Here is a 17909-nt window from a genome sequence, read left to right as displayed (position 1 = left end):
TGTTTCAGTATGGATATGTCTAATTCAAATTGACTTAATATCTATATTTGCATCAATATACTTCTAATCTACACTAAATCTTAAAAAACTATGATTAATAAATCTATCCATTCCTTAAGAATTCATTTGTAAATTATAAACCAAATTATAAAGATGGGATTCTTATCAAATTATTGGAAAGAAATCTAATTTATTTTATAATAAATATTTTAAAGTACATTTATAACTTGTATTATACATTGAATTTAATTATATACTGCAATGTGTAGTCTAAAGTTGACAAAGAGATTTTAAAGATGTTACAAAATGGTAATAAAGTACTCTCTTAATACAATAGTTTATTTGTTTGAAAACGTACATAGATTATCCATATCCAATGTATTTATGGTTATGTTAACCAACCATGTGCAAATATCTTGTTGGTCATGCAATTAAAATTTGTACATTATACAAATATTATATGTGATTGGATTGATTTATATTGATATATATATATATATATATATATATATATATCATTTTATATGGACCAAATCATATATATATATATATATATATATATATATCAAAAAATAATAAAAATAGGAGTATATCTATATATATATAATAATAATAACATATAAATAACTAACAAGGTAAAGGCCTATGAGCCTTGTTATTATTGTTGTTATTATGCATTTTAGAATGTTATGATTTTATAGTGAAACTTGATTACAAAATATATGATTTTTTAATAAATATTTTAGCATTCTTTAAATACTATCTTGTGTGATTATTAAATCCAATTCTTAAAAAAATAAAATATGATTTGTAAGTTCAATAAAAGTTGAATGTGTCAACCTATTGAAGAATTATGATAAAATTTTATTTTGGAAACACTTTAAATTTGATCATATAATCTTATATTTAATACCAATAAATGTATGACTAAATTTAAAATTAATTTTCTATTAAATTTTAATAGTCATCACATAACATAGTATCATGATTTTTTTTTAAATGAATCTATAATTGTCTTTTGGCTTAAATAGATTAATTAAAATAATCTTATTAGTTCATTTTTTTTTTTTTTTTTTTTTTTTCATTCAATCACATGTGATTGGAATAGTTTGGTAAAAATATACAAATATGTCTTCTAAAATTTAGAAACTTATGATTATTAATATTTCTTTTGGATTATGGCACATTATATACTATCACAATGTTAAATAACGACAAAAGTGACAAATGTTATATGTAATTATTTCAATAACTTCCATAATTATTGTACTACCTTCTATGATGATTGAGATCATTTTATTAATTTAAGTCATTTTTTAAAGAAAAAATTACATTTAAATAGATATAAGACATAAGTTATAATATTTTTAAATATAATTATATATTCTAAAATAATCTTAAATTTTATAAAATTAAAATTTTCATTATCTTTAACTCTCTTAAATTTTTATTTAGAATATTTTTTTATTGATTAAACATTTTTACTAATATCATCAATATTTTATGTATATATAGATATATATACTAGAAAAAATCCTAGTTGTTGGGAATTGCAATTCTTGGCACATCTATCTATTCTCTTGTTCATCCATGCTTTCTTGTTTCTATATTCTTTGGTTCTTATATTTTCTAATTTCCATATCTCCTAGTTCCTTGTGTTCTCTACATTTTCTTCTTCAAGGTCAATCAAAAGGCTTCTTTGTTTGTTTGTGTTATACCCAAGTTATCTTGTAATAAATATTATAATATATAATAGAACAAATTCATACTTTATTAGCATTTGAGATTTAAAATTGATAGTGATTTTAAAAAATAGGTATTTTGTTTTAAATAATAAACTTGTCTTACTATGTATTTAGGATTGTAATACATTATGTTTTATTTTTATTATATTTGGATCTGAAAATATTATTTCTACAAAAGATTTTTTTTTTTAAAAAAAAAAAAAAATTCTAATTTGATTGCAAACATAAATATATAAATAAATCTTGTAATTCCATAGTTATAGTTCTATTTACTAACTTTTATTTAGTTAGATTTTAAATATCTAAGATTCTTCTTATTCAAATATTTTGACAAATTTGACTTATGTATATGTATATAACTATATATATATATATATATATATGTTGTGTTAGTGGAATATCACACTTCTAGTGTATCAAGTTGGTACACTATGTCTAAAAACAAATTCCCTTGTTTTGTAATAATCATGATCGGTGACTATTAGCATGCTTGGACATGCATCGAAATTTTAGAATACTTGGTTGTTTACATAGTTGTCACCATGATCAAAGCAAAACAATATATTATGTGTAGATATTTATTCGAATTTGCAATTAATGTCTTTCTTTATACATACAAGGTCTTTTTAACTTAGATACATATTATATACAAATTATCAACATTCATATTAGTTTATTCAAATTTAATTATTTTAAGAACATAAAATTTTGTATGACATATTTTTTTATACTAATAATAATAATTTATTAATAAAAATATATTTTTTATATCTAAAATTAAAAAATAAATAAATAAAAATTTAAAATATTTTATGAAATTTTAATATATATTTTATTAAATATTTACTATATTTTTCTGAATTTTCTATACTGCTATAATTCTATCATTTTTTGATTAATAATTGTATATTTACCTTCTAAAAACTAATATATGTAAAACTAACATTAAAGTTTTAAAAATATTTTTAATTTAAAATAAAATAAAATAAATACTCATGTAATGTGAAATTATATATATGGTACTTTTGATCAATTTATTAATACTATTATTTAATTACTTATTTTAATTTTTTGTGAGTATTTAAGAATAATTTTTAGTTTAATAAAAAAAACTTGATGATAATTAGTTATATTTAGAAAAAATTAAGAAATTAATATTTTGTATTTAAATATGCTATCTAATGGTTTTATAATACTTTAAATTACTAATTTATTTTTTGAATAAATTATACTATTCAAGTAAGTTATATTGAAAATAAAATAAAATATTTACCTTCTTAGAATTAATAAAATTTTAATTATCTTTCAAATTTGAATAATATAATTATGGTTTATAAAATTTTATTTTTTCTTGTCTTGAATATAATAATATCTCAAACATTTTTTTAAACAACCATCTTTGTTTGAATTCTACCTGTAATCATTAGAAGTATATTACTATAATTTAATTATTAAAATAATCTTTAGTTTTGACAATGTATCATATTTTTTTCTTGTAATTTTTCTTGAGTAGATAGAAATAATAATCAAATTTTAAACTTAAGATAATAAGTATTTTCTATGTCAAAATAAATCAAATAGTCTTTTAAGAATTGACATTGTTCTATTGATTGTTTTTGGATTTTTATAAATCTACAATCATGGTGAAGTTATTTCTTAATCCTTGTGCTACAAAAATATTTTGGTAGAATTATGTTGGTAACAAAAAAACACTTCATATTATACAACTCAATTAATGTAACATCACATAGGTTTATGTTTTGATTTGAATTTTGATTATCTTTTTCTTTTTTTATTCTTTATTTTTTTTTTTCTGCATGTGATACTTGCATAAAATTTAGTAATTACCTATTATTTCAAACTTAATCTCCAAAAAAATTGAGAATTTTAGGTCTTTTATCCCAAATGCAAAAATTAATATATATTTCTTAACAAAATGTATATTCAAAACCTTTTTTATATCTTTTATTTGTCTATAAGTTGGTTTTTAAGTTTTTGTATATTTTTCAAAATTTTATTATTTTAGATTTTAAAAAATATATTATTTATTATTAATATAAAACCATTATTTTTGTGATAGATTTGTATTTTTTAATAGTAAAAATATGTATTTGACATATGTTATTTTTAATAAATGATATCTTTTTATTTGATTCATATTTCACTAAATGTCTCTTTAGGATGATATTATTTTCATAGCATATTAAGCTTTGATTTTAAATCAAAACTTCATGTATTGTTGTATTTTCCTACTTGTAGATTTATTATATTACAAACTCTCCAAAATACATCTATCTTTGTCTTTGTATGAAGGCGATTCAAACTTAGGTTTTTGAGTAACCAAATATCATAGATCACTCAAAATATCACCTCCCAAGCTATCGCCATTCAAACTTTATTATCCCCTTCAAGTTTTTGAAGTATCACTTGATATTTTTGTAATTCGGAAAAGTGAAAGAAAAATGTGGTATGGAGTCAAAGAGGGAAGACAATTAAGGCAAGCAAGGAATTTTTTGATATTTCACTGCCCCTCTTTTGATATTTAGATTTCAAAATCACCTACCTTGCAAGGTGAGTAATTTTGAAGTATTAAGTAATATTTCAAAATATCATAGGATACTTTGGGATATCATTTTGGGTGAAATATTATCCAAAAACCTTGAGTTTGAATCTCCTTATTGAAATCCATGAAATTAAGTCTGTTTGATATTTTAGATTCATATAGAGAATCTTGAATGAATTCTTAATATATACCTAATATTCTGATTTTATTATACAAACACACATATACATTTAGTATACTAAATTGAGTCTCAATATTTGAGTTAAATATTAGTATTCTTAACAAATATCTTCTCTTTAAAATTTGTACACTTTACTTTGTTGATTTTGTCTATAATATTTGTATTATATTAGATTTTTTGCATTCATATTTACTCTTTGTGAATATTAATTTTTAAAGACTTATATTGTAACAATTAGCTAATCTATAAATTAAAAGAATCAAAAATAGCACATGTATGTATATATATATTCAAATATTCTAAATATTTTTTCTTCCTAATCTATCTGACATGTCCATATATATTTCTATTTGTTTTGCCTTTATCTTGTTTGTTTATTTGTTTTTTTTTATTAATCTCTCATACCCTTCTCAAATTAAAAATCACAGTTTTTTATTAATAAAATTATTCAATGTCACATCGATTTTAATTGCAAATGTATCACTGCATAATCTTAAATAAAAGATTTAGTCAAAACCAATTTATGATCTAATATTTTGGATTCATTTCTTATATTTCTATATACATTGTACTTGAATGGAAATTATGACAACTTTTTTATCATTTTAATAAAATACCTTTAAACTAATAATATACATCTTTGATCAAATCTTACATTTTTTTAGGACTGATAATAATTAAAGAGTAACACCTAATACTTATATATATCTATATATACACACATACATAACACCATGGCTTGTTTCTTTCAAAAAATAAAAGATAACAAAAAGTTCAATAGATTCACAAATAATCAAGCTTTTTTTAGCAAATAAAACAACAATGCACCAAAACCTTAGCTAGATTATGTAACTTCATGTAAGACCAAGCACTTCATACTTATTGAAATTGTTGGTGGGCCATTGAAATGATTGCCTATCTCCACCAAGATATATAAGAGGTTAGAAGAACATGCACAATTTTCCAGAATCTCACAATAAAAAAACAAGCCCAACTACCTTAAAATCCTCTTAAAAATGACCTTAGAACTTAAAAATAGATAAAAATTCAATGGCGACTTATTTCTTTTGACCTTACCCATTCATCTCATAATTTATAAATTATCCCTGATCTTTCCTTCAACCAAAGCTATAGTCATCATTAAAGATCTGATTAATGAGTATAGTTAAAATAATGTATCTTTCTAAGAATAAATTAAGATGTTTTGCAAGGACAACTATTAAAGTAAAAAAAGTGCAACATTGCTCGGATAAAGTAGGGTACTTATTATAAAACAAAACAATGGTACATATATTTCACACTGTAAATTTAAACATTTAATAACAAGTATTTCTCAAAATATTTTCATTAAATGCTTTTGACTCTACATTTTGTAAAATAATATTTTCATCAGTATATATAAAATTTTATCAACTAAATATAAGACAGAATCAACGATATATATATTTAATGATTTTTTATTAATATTAAAAAAATTCTGTTAAAGTAAAAATTATTTATTATTTGTAAAAAATATTTGATCAATTTTAAAGTAAATTAAATATGAAATTTGTAAATTTAGCACTTTGAACTGCACGATTTGATATTTAAAGAACGAAAAAACAGTACCTTGTAATAGATAATAATAATAATAATAACAATAAATCTATGTTTCTTTTTCCAAAGTTCTTTGTGTGTATGTATATATATATACACTTTATATTTATATATAGAATTTTATTGGTTCGAATTAAGGTTTATTTTATTTTTGATCTCTTGGTTTTTACTAAAAATATAAATTTAACATATTTCAACAACATCAATTAGGTATATATTTTTTTCTTGTATTGTTTGAATCTTCTTTAGAGATAACTTTTGTTGTTAAACAATATTGTTTTTAAATACTTTAATATTGTAATATCTTTAATATTGTAATATGTTTTATTAATATTATAATATTACAATATTAAAGTATTTAAAAAAAATATAATAAAATCTACATAAATTGAATTAAAATATCTTTGTCAATTTTCAGGTCAATTTTTTATATCAAAAGCTTAAAATATCAATGAACTAAATAGCCTCATTTCTTCAAAATAGAAAAAATAAAAGCTTGAAATTCAACAAAGCAATGTGATTTGGACGATTACTGGTATAAACTTCTTCAATGATAAGTTACTCTAAAAGTTATTGTTTTCAAAGAACTTGTACAATGAAGTATTAAATCAAAATTTTGATTTAAGCCATTGCATTGCTTCATCAAAATCAGTGATTTCTACAAAGGATGATTTATTTTTTGATTTTTGATTTTTGATTTCATAAATAAATAAATAAATAAATATATGCATAATGATTTTTTTAACATGGATGTAAATGATTATTATTAATTTTATATTTTTATTATGTATATTAATAAAGAGATTATTAAATTTTTATAAAATATTAATTAAATGGCCGATATACTGTGTTTCAACACCATATAAACGACTCAGAGTTTTTACTAAAAATATGTAGACTCTGTTACAAAACTCAATGAAAATATATTTCAATATCCTATATTTTCTCAAGTAAGTCAAATTTTATATCCATAATGCAGCGATGCGATGCGATGCGAGCACGACGTCGCGGAATCCGAGATGAGAGTGGAGGAGTAGGAGCAGGAAGAGGATTAGATGCGCTTGGGCGCATGTGCCACAGAAAAGGGCATTTGCTGGTGTTGAAGAAGTTTAGCGTTCTTTCATGGCGACGACGACGATGAGCTCGTCGTTTTTGGAAGGAAGCCGTGAAACCAGGAACACAATGTTGAAGAATTATGGTCTTCTTGCTGACGGCGTTTGTTGTTTGTTGTTTGTGTTGTGTGATTCGAGTCTTTGTGTTATGTTACCAGTGAAAGTGAATGAGGTGAGGGCTTTTCCATCGTCGCAGTTACACTGTGCGTTTTGATTTGACCCACCCCTCACAAGCTTTTCACCTGCAATCAGTGATGAAATCGCTTGTATGTCGCGCTTGATGGAGTTGTAGGGCTCACGCGTGCGGGGCCTGCCGGTGGGGCTTTCGAGGGGTTGGTGGGGACGCATGATCCCACTACCCCCACCACCCCCACCACCACCTGTGGTCTGGCTGTTTTCATGGCAACCGCTTTGGCGCTTTCACGGTCTTGCGAGAGAAACATCGATGACCTCGGTTTGCTGTTGCTTCAAAACACTTCTGAGGGAAATTCCACGGTGCAGTCGCACCCGAGAATCAGATTCTGACGACCCACGCCGCGGTGCGTGTTCACACACGACCGACGCGACGCTTTGGAATCGCGCATTTATTCCAATAGGGGAATAAGTGTGTGTGTATGTGTGTGATCTCATTTACCGTGTCGGCCCTCAATGCGGGCAGGCTGGATCAAGCGTCGATATTAACTGTACCATCGCATTAATGCCACTGTGATTTTTCTGAGGTTGCCTAAAAGGTAGGGTGCATTCATTCATCCATTCAGTCATTCCGTAGAATTTCGAAGAACGAGATTGTGAAGATGGACGACGATGTTGCAGAGTGGGTCGACGAAAAAGTGGAGGCATTCAGTGAGTATTGAAAGCCTTCCTTCATCAGACCTAGAGAAGGAGGCGTATATGCTGAAGCTGGGGTAAGATGCTCTCGCCGAGGTGCAACTTGGAATAACACATTGAAGCGTAGCACTGCTGAAATCATGCAGGGAGAGAGAGAATTGATCCTCTGGAAAACAAGCCTTTATCGTGGTGGGTGCGCGGGCTTACTTCGATCTGTTGTTAGAAAAGAGGGGTAGAGAGCAGCGGAGAGTGATGCATGGTCATTCGTACCTGTGGGAGATTCAGATTAGTTGATTTTAGCTACTTTACTCCGCCATTTGTTCCCTTCATTTGATCCTGTCTTTCTTTTGCAGTCATTTCCAAGCTACAGAACCCACCTCAGCATAGACCACCGTGGTTCAAGTTGAATAGGCCATAATCATGGTGTTTTGGAAGATGTTAGGTCCCATGCCTGTCGCGTTTGATAAGTTTCGTCGTTGTGCTCGGAAGGTGATCGGATGACCAATCATAGAGAGGAGGGTGTTGGACGCAGATGGCCTTGTGAATGAGTTTCCTTTTTAAGGATAAGCGTGCTTTTAGGATAGCTTTGAGTGTGGAGGGAGATTGCGGATTTGGCGCGATCAGTTCGAGGGTCGTGTTGAGGTGGTGCGGGGTCGAAGTCTGTGTCGATCATGTCTGACCTTTCCGTGTCGATATCTGACTGCTTTCTTGGAAGACTGTCATGCGTCAAGCATTTTGCATGACACCATTTATATTGTAAATACAAGCAGTTGTGCCACCAGCTATTCTACGGCGTGTTTGTATCTGTTTCCTATCTGGGTGAGGTGTTTCACGTCATCCACTCCTCAACAAGTTTCGAAGCCCTCCTCGTCTCCCCTTGTTGTTCCAGGGTGATTCTTTCATCACACATTTTTGGAGGAGAATTTTATTTTAGCAAAATTCCAGGTTGTGCCCAGGAGGTTGTCATTACTCCGCTTCTCCCAGATATCATTCGAGTGTGTCTGTAGGTGCAGCTCGTTTGGATTTCACGCGGCAAGTTCGAAGATTTTCGGTGTGATAAGAGAGGCCAGCATTAACAATATCGTCTTTTACATCTTGATACATGTTGGGTATGAGGGCACTGTGGGCGATGGCAACAAAATTGCAGGAGGGATAATGCTTGTTTGGAAAAGTGGAGAAGTCATTGCGATTGCTGCGGCGGCATTCGTGCGACTATCATGACTGCGTCACTGTCGCCCTCACATCATGATTCACAGGTCCAGGACGATGACTCTTCGTCAGTGCGAGTGGCAGTACGTGCGCGCCCGCTGATCCAAAAGGAGATTGCTGAGAATAGCAAGGAATGCGTCTTCTATTCGAAAGATAGGAAGCAAGTTGTCCTAGGGAAAGGTCGTCGGTTCACTTTTGATCACGTCTTCAGCCCCGTCATCAGCCAGGAAGATGTCTACAACGAGTGTGTCAAGCCCCTGGTCGAAAGCTGCTGCGCTGGGTAAGCAAACATACCCCCGCGCGTTTGGCTGGATTCTTGATCGCGGCATCCTGTGCTAGTTTCTCCCGTGCCTCTCAGCTAACTTCTAACTCTGAAGCAGGCACTAGTCCAGCCTTGAATCATTTTGGCTAGGTGTTGAGTTAGTTTTAACACAGTTATGGAGAAGAACAAGGACGATAGGTATTTCTTCTTTTTAGTGTCGTGAAAGTATGAAGGGAAGAAGTTGTTCTCTAGTGAGGGAAAAGGAAACTGAACGGGCTGGTTGGACGAATTTTTGACTCATGTGCCTAAGAGATTGTTTGAGAGATTATTTTTACTAAGGTTTCAATTGATCCACTTGTAGCTCGCTAAATCGAATGTTCCTTTCCCTGGCTTTCTGGACTCCTGTCTTAGTTCCTCTAATAGCTTTGCTGAGGACGGTGCAGTTATGTATCCTATGATATAGGCTTAGAGATCTAGATCGACGTATCGAGTATATCATGCTTGGTGACAGTCCTATCCTCATTTCATTGGCCACTCAACTACAATCCCAGTGGTCATTGGTTTCTGGTTGAGTATATTCGGAGCGTTGACACAGTCCAACTTCAGTAACCTGGGAGCGTCCAACTTGTATCATTGGTCTGGATTAGTGTGAGGAAATCTGATGTGGGAGTTTCCCCTGGCACAGGTACAATGCGACGGTTTTGGCATATGGACAGACAGGGTCCGGAAAAACCTTCACCATGGGCTGTGGCAACAAATCATCTTCATTGGAAGAGGAGCTTGGGGTTTTGCCTCGGGCAATTCGTCAGCTGTTCAAGATCGTAGAAGAGCGCAGTCATGAGACTGAATTCCTTGTATTCCTTCTTACTCTGGTCAAAGCTATTTAGAAAATCTACTTTCACTTTCACATAAGTTATGTTGTATCTGGTCAATGCTTGGAAGTGTGACGTTTTTTGCATGATGACGTTTGAGGTTAAGTTTTCTGGTTCCAATGCTTTTGCACTGAGCCTGCTTAAATGGAGCGTCAAGGTTGAAGTGGATCATGGATGCTTTTGCAGGTCAAGTGTGCATTTGTTGAGATTTATAACGATGAGATTAAGGACTTGCTTCACCCAGATACGCCACCAAAAGCCATTTCAATTCGCGAAGATGCGAATGGCGACATAATACTTGCGGGCGTCCGGGAGGAAGAAGTCACAAATTTTAAGAGCATGATCAGGTACCCATATCTGTTTTGGTGGTAGGGCCTAATCGAGGTTTCGTGAAGCATAAAGTGCGTAATTGCCTTTTTAGGTTTTGTCACAAAGTTGCTAATCAGCTAAGTATAGCGCTGAACTCAATTGATGACTGTGAAACAGAAGTATTTGCCATTGTTTAGATACTGCACGCTGGGCTGTTTGAGGGGTGTGGAAGTGCCTGAAATGTCAAGTAGAACCCTCTGAGATGACTTACTTATTCATCTAGTGATCTATTGTTCTTCGCTTTCCACTCAGTTGGAAAATCTGTGATTTACTCCTTGGTCACATTGAATCTTGTTCCAGCCTCAGACCCTTGGTGTTATCTCTCCATTTCTTCAGGTTTCTTGAATACGGGTCAGTCTTTCGCACCACAGGAAGTACATTGATGAACCAGCATTCGAGCCGATCACACGCTATCTTCACTATCATCGTCGAGCAGCGGAGCATACTAGAATGTGCTTCTAGAAATGATGTCATCACGGCGAAGTTTCACCTGGTGAGTCGCGCAACAGCAACTTACTCTTCTACATGCGCAACCATGTCGTAATCTAACTGCACTAGCATTACAAAACTGATGGTGGTCAGAGAGTTCCAGAGAGCCATCTCTGAGACGAGACTATGTGTGCGTAAGTCACCACTGCACGAAGTAAGCATTGTGCCGGATTTTCTGTGAATCTAAGCTTACGAGATATTGAGGTGTCGCAGGTTGACTTGGCAGGATCCGAAAGGGTGAAGCGTACGGGTGCTGTGGGCATGCGGTTCAAAGAATCTGTCACCATCAACTGTGGTCTTCTTGCTCTTGGCAACGTCATAAGGTATTATCTGTCAGATGCCACTATTTCACTGATTCTCTCGCTTCATATGCCTTCGATGGCCTTGAAGCAGCATGTGATGGGTTCTTTGAAAATTTTCCATTCGATCCTTTTTGTTGCATGAGCAAATCGATGCACTTGTTTTCAGGAGATACCATCTGAGCTTCTTGTTTGCAAGTGTAGTGCACTGGGGGATGAACGGAAGAGGTGCCAACATGTGCCATATAGGGAGTCCAAGCTTACGCGTATGCTCCAGGTTTGCTTACATCAAAGTTTAGTTTAACCGAAAAATTGTAGCCACATTTTGTGCTGCGGAAGTCTTTTGATGTTTACTGCAGTAAGCCGCAGTGTGCTTTCTTTGAATTTCCTCATTAATACCAGATTGAGGATGGTCTCTATTTTAAGGATTACCAATGTGCATTTCCCAACGTGTGTCTCTTTGTTCTTGATTGCCAACTATAAGAAACTTCTGATTCAGCCCCCGAAGTTGTAGTCTTTCGCCAACCCTTTTACCATCGGACCAAACTGTATAGGTGGCTTTATACTGTCATTACAGAAGCTCACAGAAAGGAGGTCGTATCGTTTTGTCTATGTAGATTATGTTCAATTGACTCAGTACACGGTGTCTGCTTGTTCCAGGACTCTCTAGGTGGAAACAGCCGCACGTGTATGATTGCATGCATCAGGTACTTACCGTTGACTAGAAAATAACGAAGTAGTTGACCAGCTGGACTCGTAAGTTCTTTGACTGTACTTTGCTCATATTTTGATGAGTCCAACCAATTCTCACACAACTTATATTTGTGTGTGAATGTGTTATCAGCACGGCAGACACAGACTTGGAGGAGACGCTCAATACATTGAAGTATGCTAACCGGGCTCGCAACATTCGCAACAAGCCCGTGATCAATCGGGATCCGCAGTCTGTTGTGCTGAATCAACTGCGACAAGAAATTCGGGTGAGGATGTTATTAACTGATCATACAGTTGTGTAGATTGTTTGAATTTGTGGCAGGTAATTTTGCCTGAGGCTTTGAAGTGTGAATATCCAATTCAAGGGGTTTATATTTTCATGAACAGGCTTTGCAACTGGAGTTGCTCAATTCGCGAATACGCAACATGGGGCTCGTACCTGTCTGTGGTCCGCAAAGCTTGGAGCTTCTTCTTCAAGATGAATCACATCGAGAGTTTCTGGCTAATATTCGGTTTGTCCTGTTTACTACTGTGCAATGAGTTGTTCTTTCTGAATGACGGCACTGAGTTTGATTGAATATCGACACCATTAGGCATCGAATAGTGATACAGAGCATGATTTGCTGAGTTTTGTAACTTGAGAATGATGTTTTGAGCATTACCGAGTGAGGAAGGGTGTAATTTTAACTCTACCTTAGACCCCAGAAAGTACTGGATTGGTCATTCAATTACACTGGAATTCCAAGATCTGAGCACTTAAGCGTCGATGTCACGATCCTCTACAGAACGCCTAACATTCACTTTGTCTGTTTTTTATATCTAAGCTTTTGATTGTGAAGTGATAAAGTTATCATCAATACTGTCATGAAAACAAGCTTCATAAGTTTGGACGGATGCTCTAGGAGACTGGTGTCTGCGACTTGTTAGGTCCGTGGAAAATGCTCTAAGGATATTCATGTCGTGGTCATGTAGGGCACGGGCAGACGCAAATATGGATGTGGTTGCGGAGCTCAATGCTTTGCGTCGGAAGAGTAGAGAAACGGAGCAGGAGAATCTTAAATTGAAAGATGAGATACAGGTAACATTATTTCTAAATAACTTATATGTAATTTATTGTGTTCAATCCGTTCAGTTACATGCTAGAGTGGAGCGTGTTTCTCACCTGCCACACTGTTCTGTTATGTGTTTGTCTGTATGGTTTCCGGTATCCTACAGATGGTCACGAGATGAAGAAAAGGTCTCTTTTTAACATTGTTTACATTGTGAAGCTTGGTTGGTTAATTTTTCTTTTTTCTGTGGCATTGTGGTGGCAGGGATTGGAGTCGTTAGTCAGCAATCTCCGCGAGGAGATGTTGCAAACACGCACAGAACGCGATCATTATGAGGTTGGATATTTACGGTCCACGCATGTGTCTTGTAGTGTGTGTTATCCTCAAACTTGGCTAATTTGCAATTTCATGACGCGATCGGGTGCTTAATGTTTCTTCACAGTTAATTTGCACGTGATACCCACCAAGTTTTTGTTGCTGCAGCTGAGATTGGACGAGGTGAACTCTGAAATAACTGCTTTGATGCAAGTGGTGCCACACTGGGAGAATGGCAATGACATTAGTTCCGTGGTTAGGAGCCACCTATCAGAAATGGTGATGCGAGTCCTGGGCAAGATTGATGACGAAGGTCCAGGTGCTGCATCGAGTGAAAGTTCATTTTGCAGCTTAGACCGGCCCGCTACTTCTGATGCTGCAACGGGAGAAAGCGAGAAGAGTATCAGCTATCCTACTGACTGGGTTATGCCTCAAGAATGCAACAATACATTAAATGGTTGGGCCAGGTCTCGACTATATGATAGCCAAGCCGTCGCATCTATCCGAGACCCATCTTTCCCTTCCAATATCGAATTAGCTTTTCCTCCCAAAACAGTGGCAAAGGTAAGTACACTTTTTCGATGCTATACTTCTGCATCTTGCAATAATTATGCGCGAGTCGTCCGCTAACCTGAAGTATTTGTGATTTTCATTCAATGCAGAGTATGAATTGTACGTCTCCAGGTCAAGCTAGCCGAGGTGCTCGCAACATCATCAACCTACATTTGCGGACTATTCAGGTCCTGGAAGAGCGACTCGCTGCTATAGAAAGTGACGTGATAGCTAAAGACGAGGCACTCAGGGAAGCGTCCGAAGATCTTGCGAGGGATGAACGAATCTTTGCCGAGAAGGTAGCTTTCAATATCTTACGGTGTGCATATTGAGTGGGCATATGTGTCACGTGCCATCGCATGTTTATGATGGATCTAATTTGAAGCTGATTGGCCTGTGCATGCACATTTAAGATGAAGGAGATGAAGGCATTGAAGAAGCTCGCCCGAGATATGTCGACTGAGAAGGAGGCTTTGGTGCAAAAAACCGAAAGAAATGCTGCAATTATCTCGCACATGATCAACGAGGCCTTGGCGAAGGACGATGAACTAGGTTGCCTTCGAACGTCAATTGAAACCTTGCAGACTGGTCGGCCGGACGCTTTCGTGATGAATGGCGCTTGTGTTCCTGGGCTCCCAGTTACCCTCTTGAACTCAAAAAAAGAAGCTGATGACGATAGTTTTGCCAATACTGAGAACCCTGACAAGGTAACAATTATAACCTTGCCAATGTTCACAGTTTATCACTTGAAGTCGATGTTAGCTATTTTTTCATATTCTCTGCTGTCTTTTTTGGTCATGTTGTCCTGTTTTTCCGACTGTGTAACATTTGAATCTAGTAAAACATATGTTTTTCAGGCACTTAAAAAATGCTTTTCATTATCAAGCATATATGATAGTGAACCTTGCTCACAATTGTACGTGAAAGCAGAGTTTGTGGCTGCGGATTTTTTAAACATTTTGACTTGCAGGTGGTCCTTCAAGCCAAGCGCGATGCAGTGGATGGTGCGATTGGTGTTAGTGATACGTTTGGTCCAGCTCACCTCGACGATTGTAAAGGAAAACTGAAGGTCAGTACTATTATCCCACGTTTCTTCAATGACACTTAATAGTATGTGCATTTGACGATATGTGTTCTCTGCCTACTTTCTCTTACTTATTTAAGTTTTTTGGCCCTTGTGTACGTACTATCGCGGAAAAGGTGGAGGAGGAGAAGGAAATGTTGATTGTAAACAAGGCCATTGAAGATCAGAAGCAACACTTTGGAGAAGGCGTTCGGGTTGAAGAGCTAGAATTGAAAGTTTCCCCTAAACTTCGAAACAAAAAGGTGGGCTTCTCCTAAACTGCAGCTACAGCGTTATCTAAGTTGTAGGTCCCTGTTTTGTATTATCAGTGAACCTCTTCTTCAGTCACACTTTATCTCACAGATCTGTTTGTTTACAGAGACGCAACTTCCTCATGAACTGCTTTAGGCCAAAAGTACATGAGACCCATGACAGTTAGGGCGGCATGACAACTCATTGAAGTGCGAATCACAGCCAAACCACCGACTACCTCGATTGCTTAGTTTACTTGCCAGCTCCATTCTCGCCGAGAATAGACAGCTTTGTAGCATATTCACAGAATCATCCAGTGAATATTTTGAAAATGATAGGTTTTGTACAATAGGACAGAGAAGCAATAATTGGCAACATATAGAAAAGCCCTTTGAAGGTTACAGGGTAATCATCTCACCCTTACATCTGCTACGCAACCTTAAGATTTATAAGAATATAAACAATACTTTTGATTGTCTGGGTTTTATTGAGAATTTTAAATACATTCTGAGTGCATATGAGTAGGCATTGTCTGTTCCAAATTCAACTTTTGATTTCAACTCTATGGATGCATGTTTTGTTTGGTGAGTTCCTTCAACATATCGATATATGAATTTCAAACCCCTAAAACTCTTGGTTTTATGAACTCTTCGATTCCAGCGAGTGAGAGTTAAGTTATGAGCAGACAAGGTTTGTGGTTCTTACAGGTTAACATTCGACTCATGCGGAAGCTTGGTGTGAAGCTGGCTTGAAATGAATCAGAAGCAAAACATTTGGCAGCCCAATATGTGAGCAGCGCATTAAAATTAAACCCGAGGATCTCTATCATCACATTATCCTGGCATACTTCATTTTCATATACGCAATTGACCCATATAAATTTAACCCCAGAAATGTAGTGTTGGTTGTATAATTATACAAAGTAAATCTGTGTCCAGAACCTGGCCGTGAAGAGGAAGTCAAATAAAATATAACTATTGGTTTCTATGAAAAAGCAGGGCCAGGAGCAAGAGTCTTTTCGCCTCAAGTATAAATGGAGACAAATCTGATACTAAGGTATTTACAATTTTCTAAACTATTTAAAAGGTTTTTGGTTCAAGCTGTGGGGATGGGAGTGGCATTTTAGGTGCAGTAATTGGAAAATGAGATTACTTAAATGCAGATACATCATGCATTATTGAAGAAGATGATGCCCAAGTAGACAATTGAAATTATGAGTGCAAAATGCACTGGAAAAGCATGTCTCCTTTGATATGAGTACCAATTTTATGAAATTAATTTGGATGTGTTCGTGCATTGGAGGTATGTGATCTAAATATCCCTTATCTTTTTTGGAGTTTTAATTACTTTTCTATTAAGAATCTGTTGATGCATATATCCATCCAAACATTGTTATCTAGCTAATAGTTTATCCATTAGGATTAGGGTTGCAATGACATGTAGCCACTCTTTCATTAGGTTAATAGGAGTTAAGATTTCATTCTATGTTTTTGAATGAATTATTCTTATTGGACATTTGTCTCTTTTAAAAACCTACATTAAGAAACAATGACATTGTACATGTATGAGATTAATTAATACATGCCAAAGTTAGCACTTTGTGTATTCTAACATGGTATTAGAGTTAAGTTCTTAAGAATATACTATAGTTTTGAAAAAAAGTAAAGATATATATATATATATATATATATATATATATTCTATTTTTATTTATATCTTTAGTAGAGAGATATAGAATGTGTAGTAAGAGATATCCTTCAAACTATGAGGTTAGATGGAACATCTAACTATATATTATAGAATTATAGAATTGAAATGATTTTAATGCAAGAAAACCTAAAGAGATTGTTTAAGTTATTTTCATCTATTTTTGTCAATATTAAAAAATCTACAACAAGTTCACTTGTTATTGCAATTGCACCTACAATATCTTGCACATGAGAGAAAGGTCCAAACATCAATAATATAATACCAATTGAGAATACAGTTGTAACTTTTTTCTTCAAAATTGCATTAGAGCTTGTTATATCATCACATCTATGGTACAAGAGTCTATCATTCATCATGTGATTGGTATTCCTGAACCTCAAGCTATATAGAAAAGATTTCAAATATTGTATGATGTACAAAACTTAAATAAAGAATTGAATTTGAAGGAAAAGTTATATACTCTACGATTAGCTAAAAACAATATTTAAAGCAAATATTTGTAAGAGATCAATTTGTTGCTTAACCAAGTCAAAATAAGTATCTCTATATATAATAAAGATATTACTTATTTTGACTTGGTTAAGCATTTAATGTCTTAGACCATCTAATTGAAGATAAACCATTTAATGTCTTGGACCATCTAATTGAAGATAAACCATTTAATGTCTTGGACCATCTAATTGAAGCCATAGAAAATACTTATTTTGATGTATTTGATTTTGAAAGCAA

The 17909-nt window shown here is 33.6% G+C and overlaps 1 protein-coding gene across 3 annotated transcripts; it reads left to right on the top strand.

Moving 5' to 3' along the window:
- Positions 1-8174: 8174 nt before the first annotated feature.
- Positions 8175-16707, top strand: LOC112290557 (uncharacterized). 3 transcript variants are annotated; one of them, XR_016506108.1, is made up of 20 exons: positions 8175-9514; positions 10182-10350; positions 10555-10715; positions 11074-11230; positions 11440-11549; positions 11730-11802; positions 12186-12232; positions 12370-12505; positions 12627-12751; positions 13212-13317; positions 13553-13624; positions 13772-14167; positions 14266-14454; positions 14569-14862; positions 15126-15224; positions 15356-15481; positions 15598-15875; positions 16178-16258; positions 16469-16526; positions 16633-16707. XR_016506108.1 is itself a non-coding variant. In XM_024536935.3 (17 exons), the coding sequence occupies exons 1-17, from the start codon at positions 9243-9245 to the stop codon at positions 15655-15657; spliced, it is 2592 nt and encodes an 863-aa protein (XP_024392703.1). In that variant the 5' UTR covers positions 8175-9242; the 3' UTR covers positions 15658-15986. The 3 variants fall into 3 exon arrangements, 1 of the variants encoding a protein (XP_024392703.1); XR_016506107.1 differs by having other exon boundaries at positions 16469-16707; XM_024536935.3 differs by lacking the exons at positions 16178-16258; positions 16469-16526; positions 16633-16707 and having other exon boundaries at positions 15598-15986.
- The last annotated feature ends 1202 nt before the right edge of the window (positions 16708-17909 follow it).

This window comes from Physcomitrium patens, chromosome 13 (assembly GCF_059467195.1).
Source record: "Physcomitrium patens ecotype Gransden chromosome 13, ASM5946719v1, whole genome shotgun sequence".
NCBI lineage: Eukaryota > Viridiplantae > Streptophyta > Bryopsida > Funariales > Funariaceae > Physcomitrium > Physcomitrium patens.
Note: the sequence above shows the minus strand (reverse complement) of the source record. Positions and strands in the feature narration are given on the sequence as shown.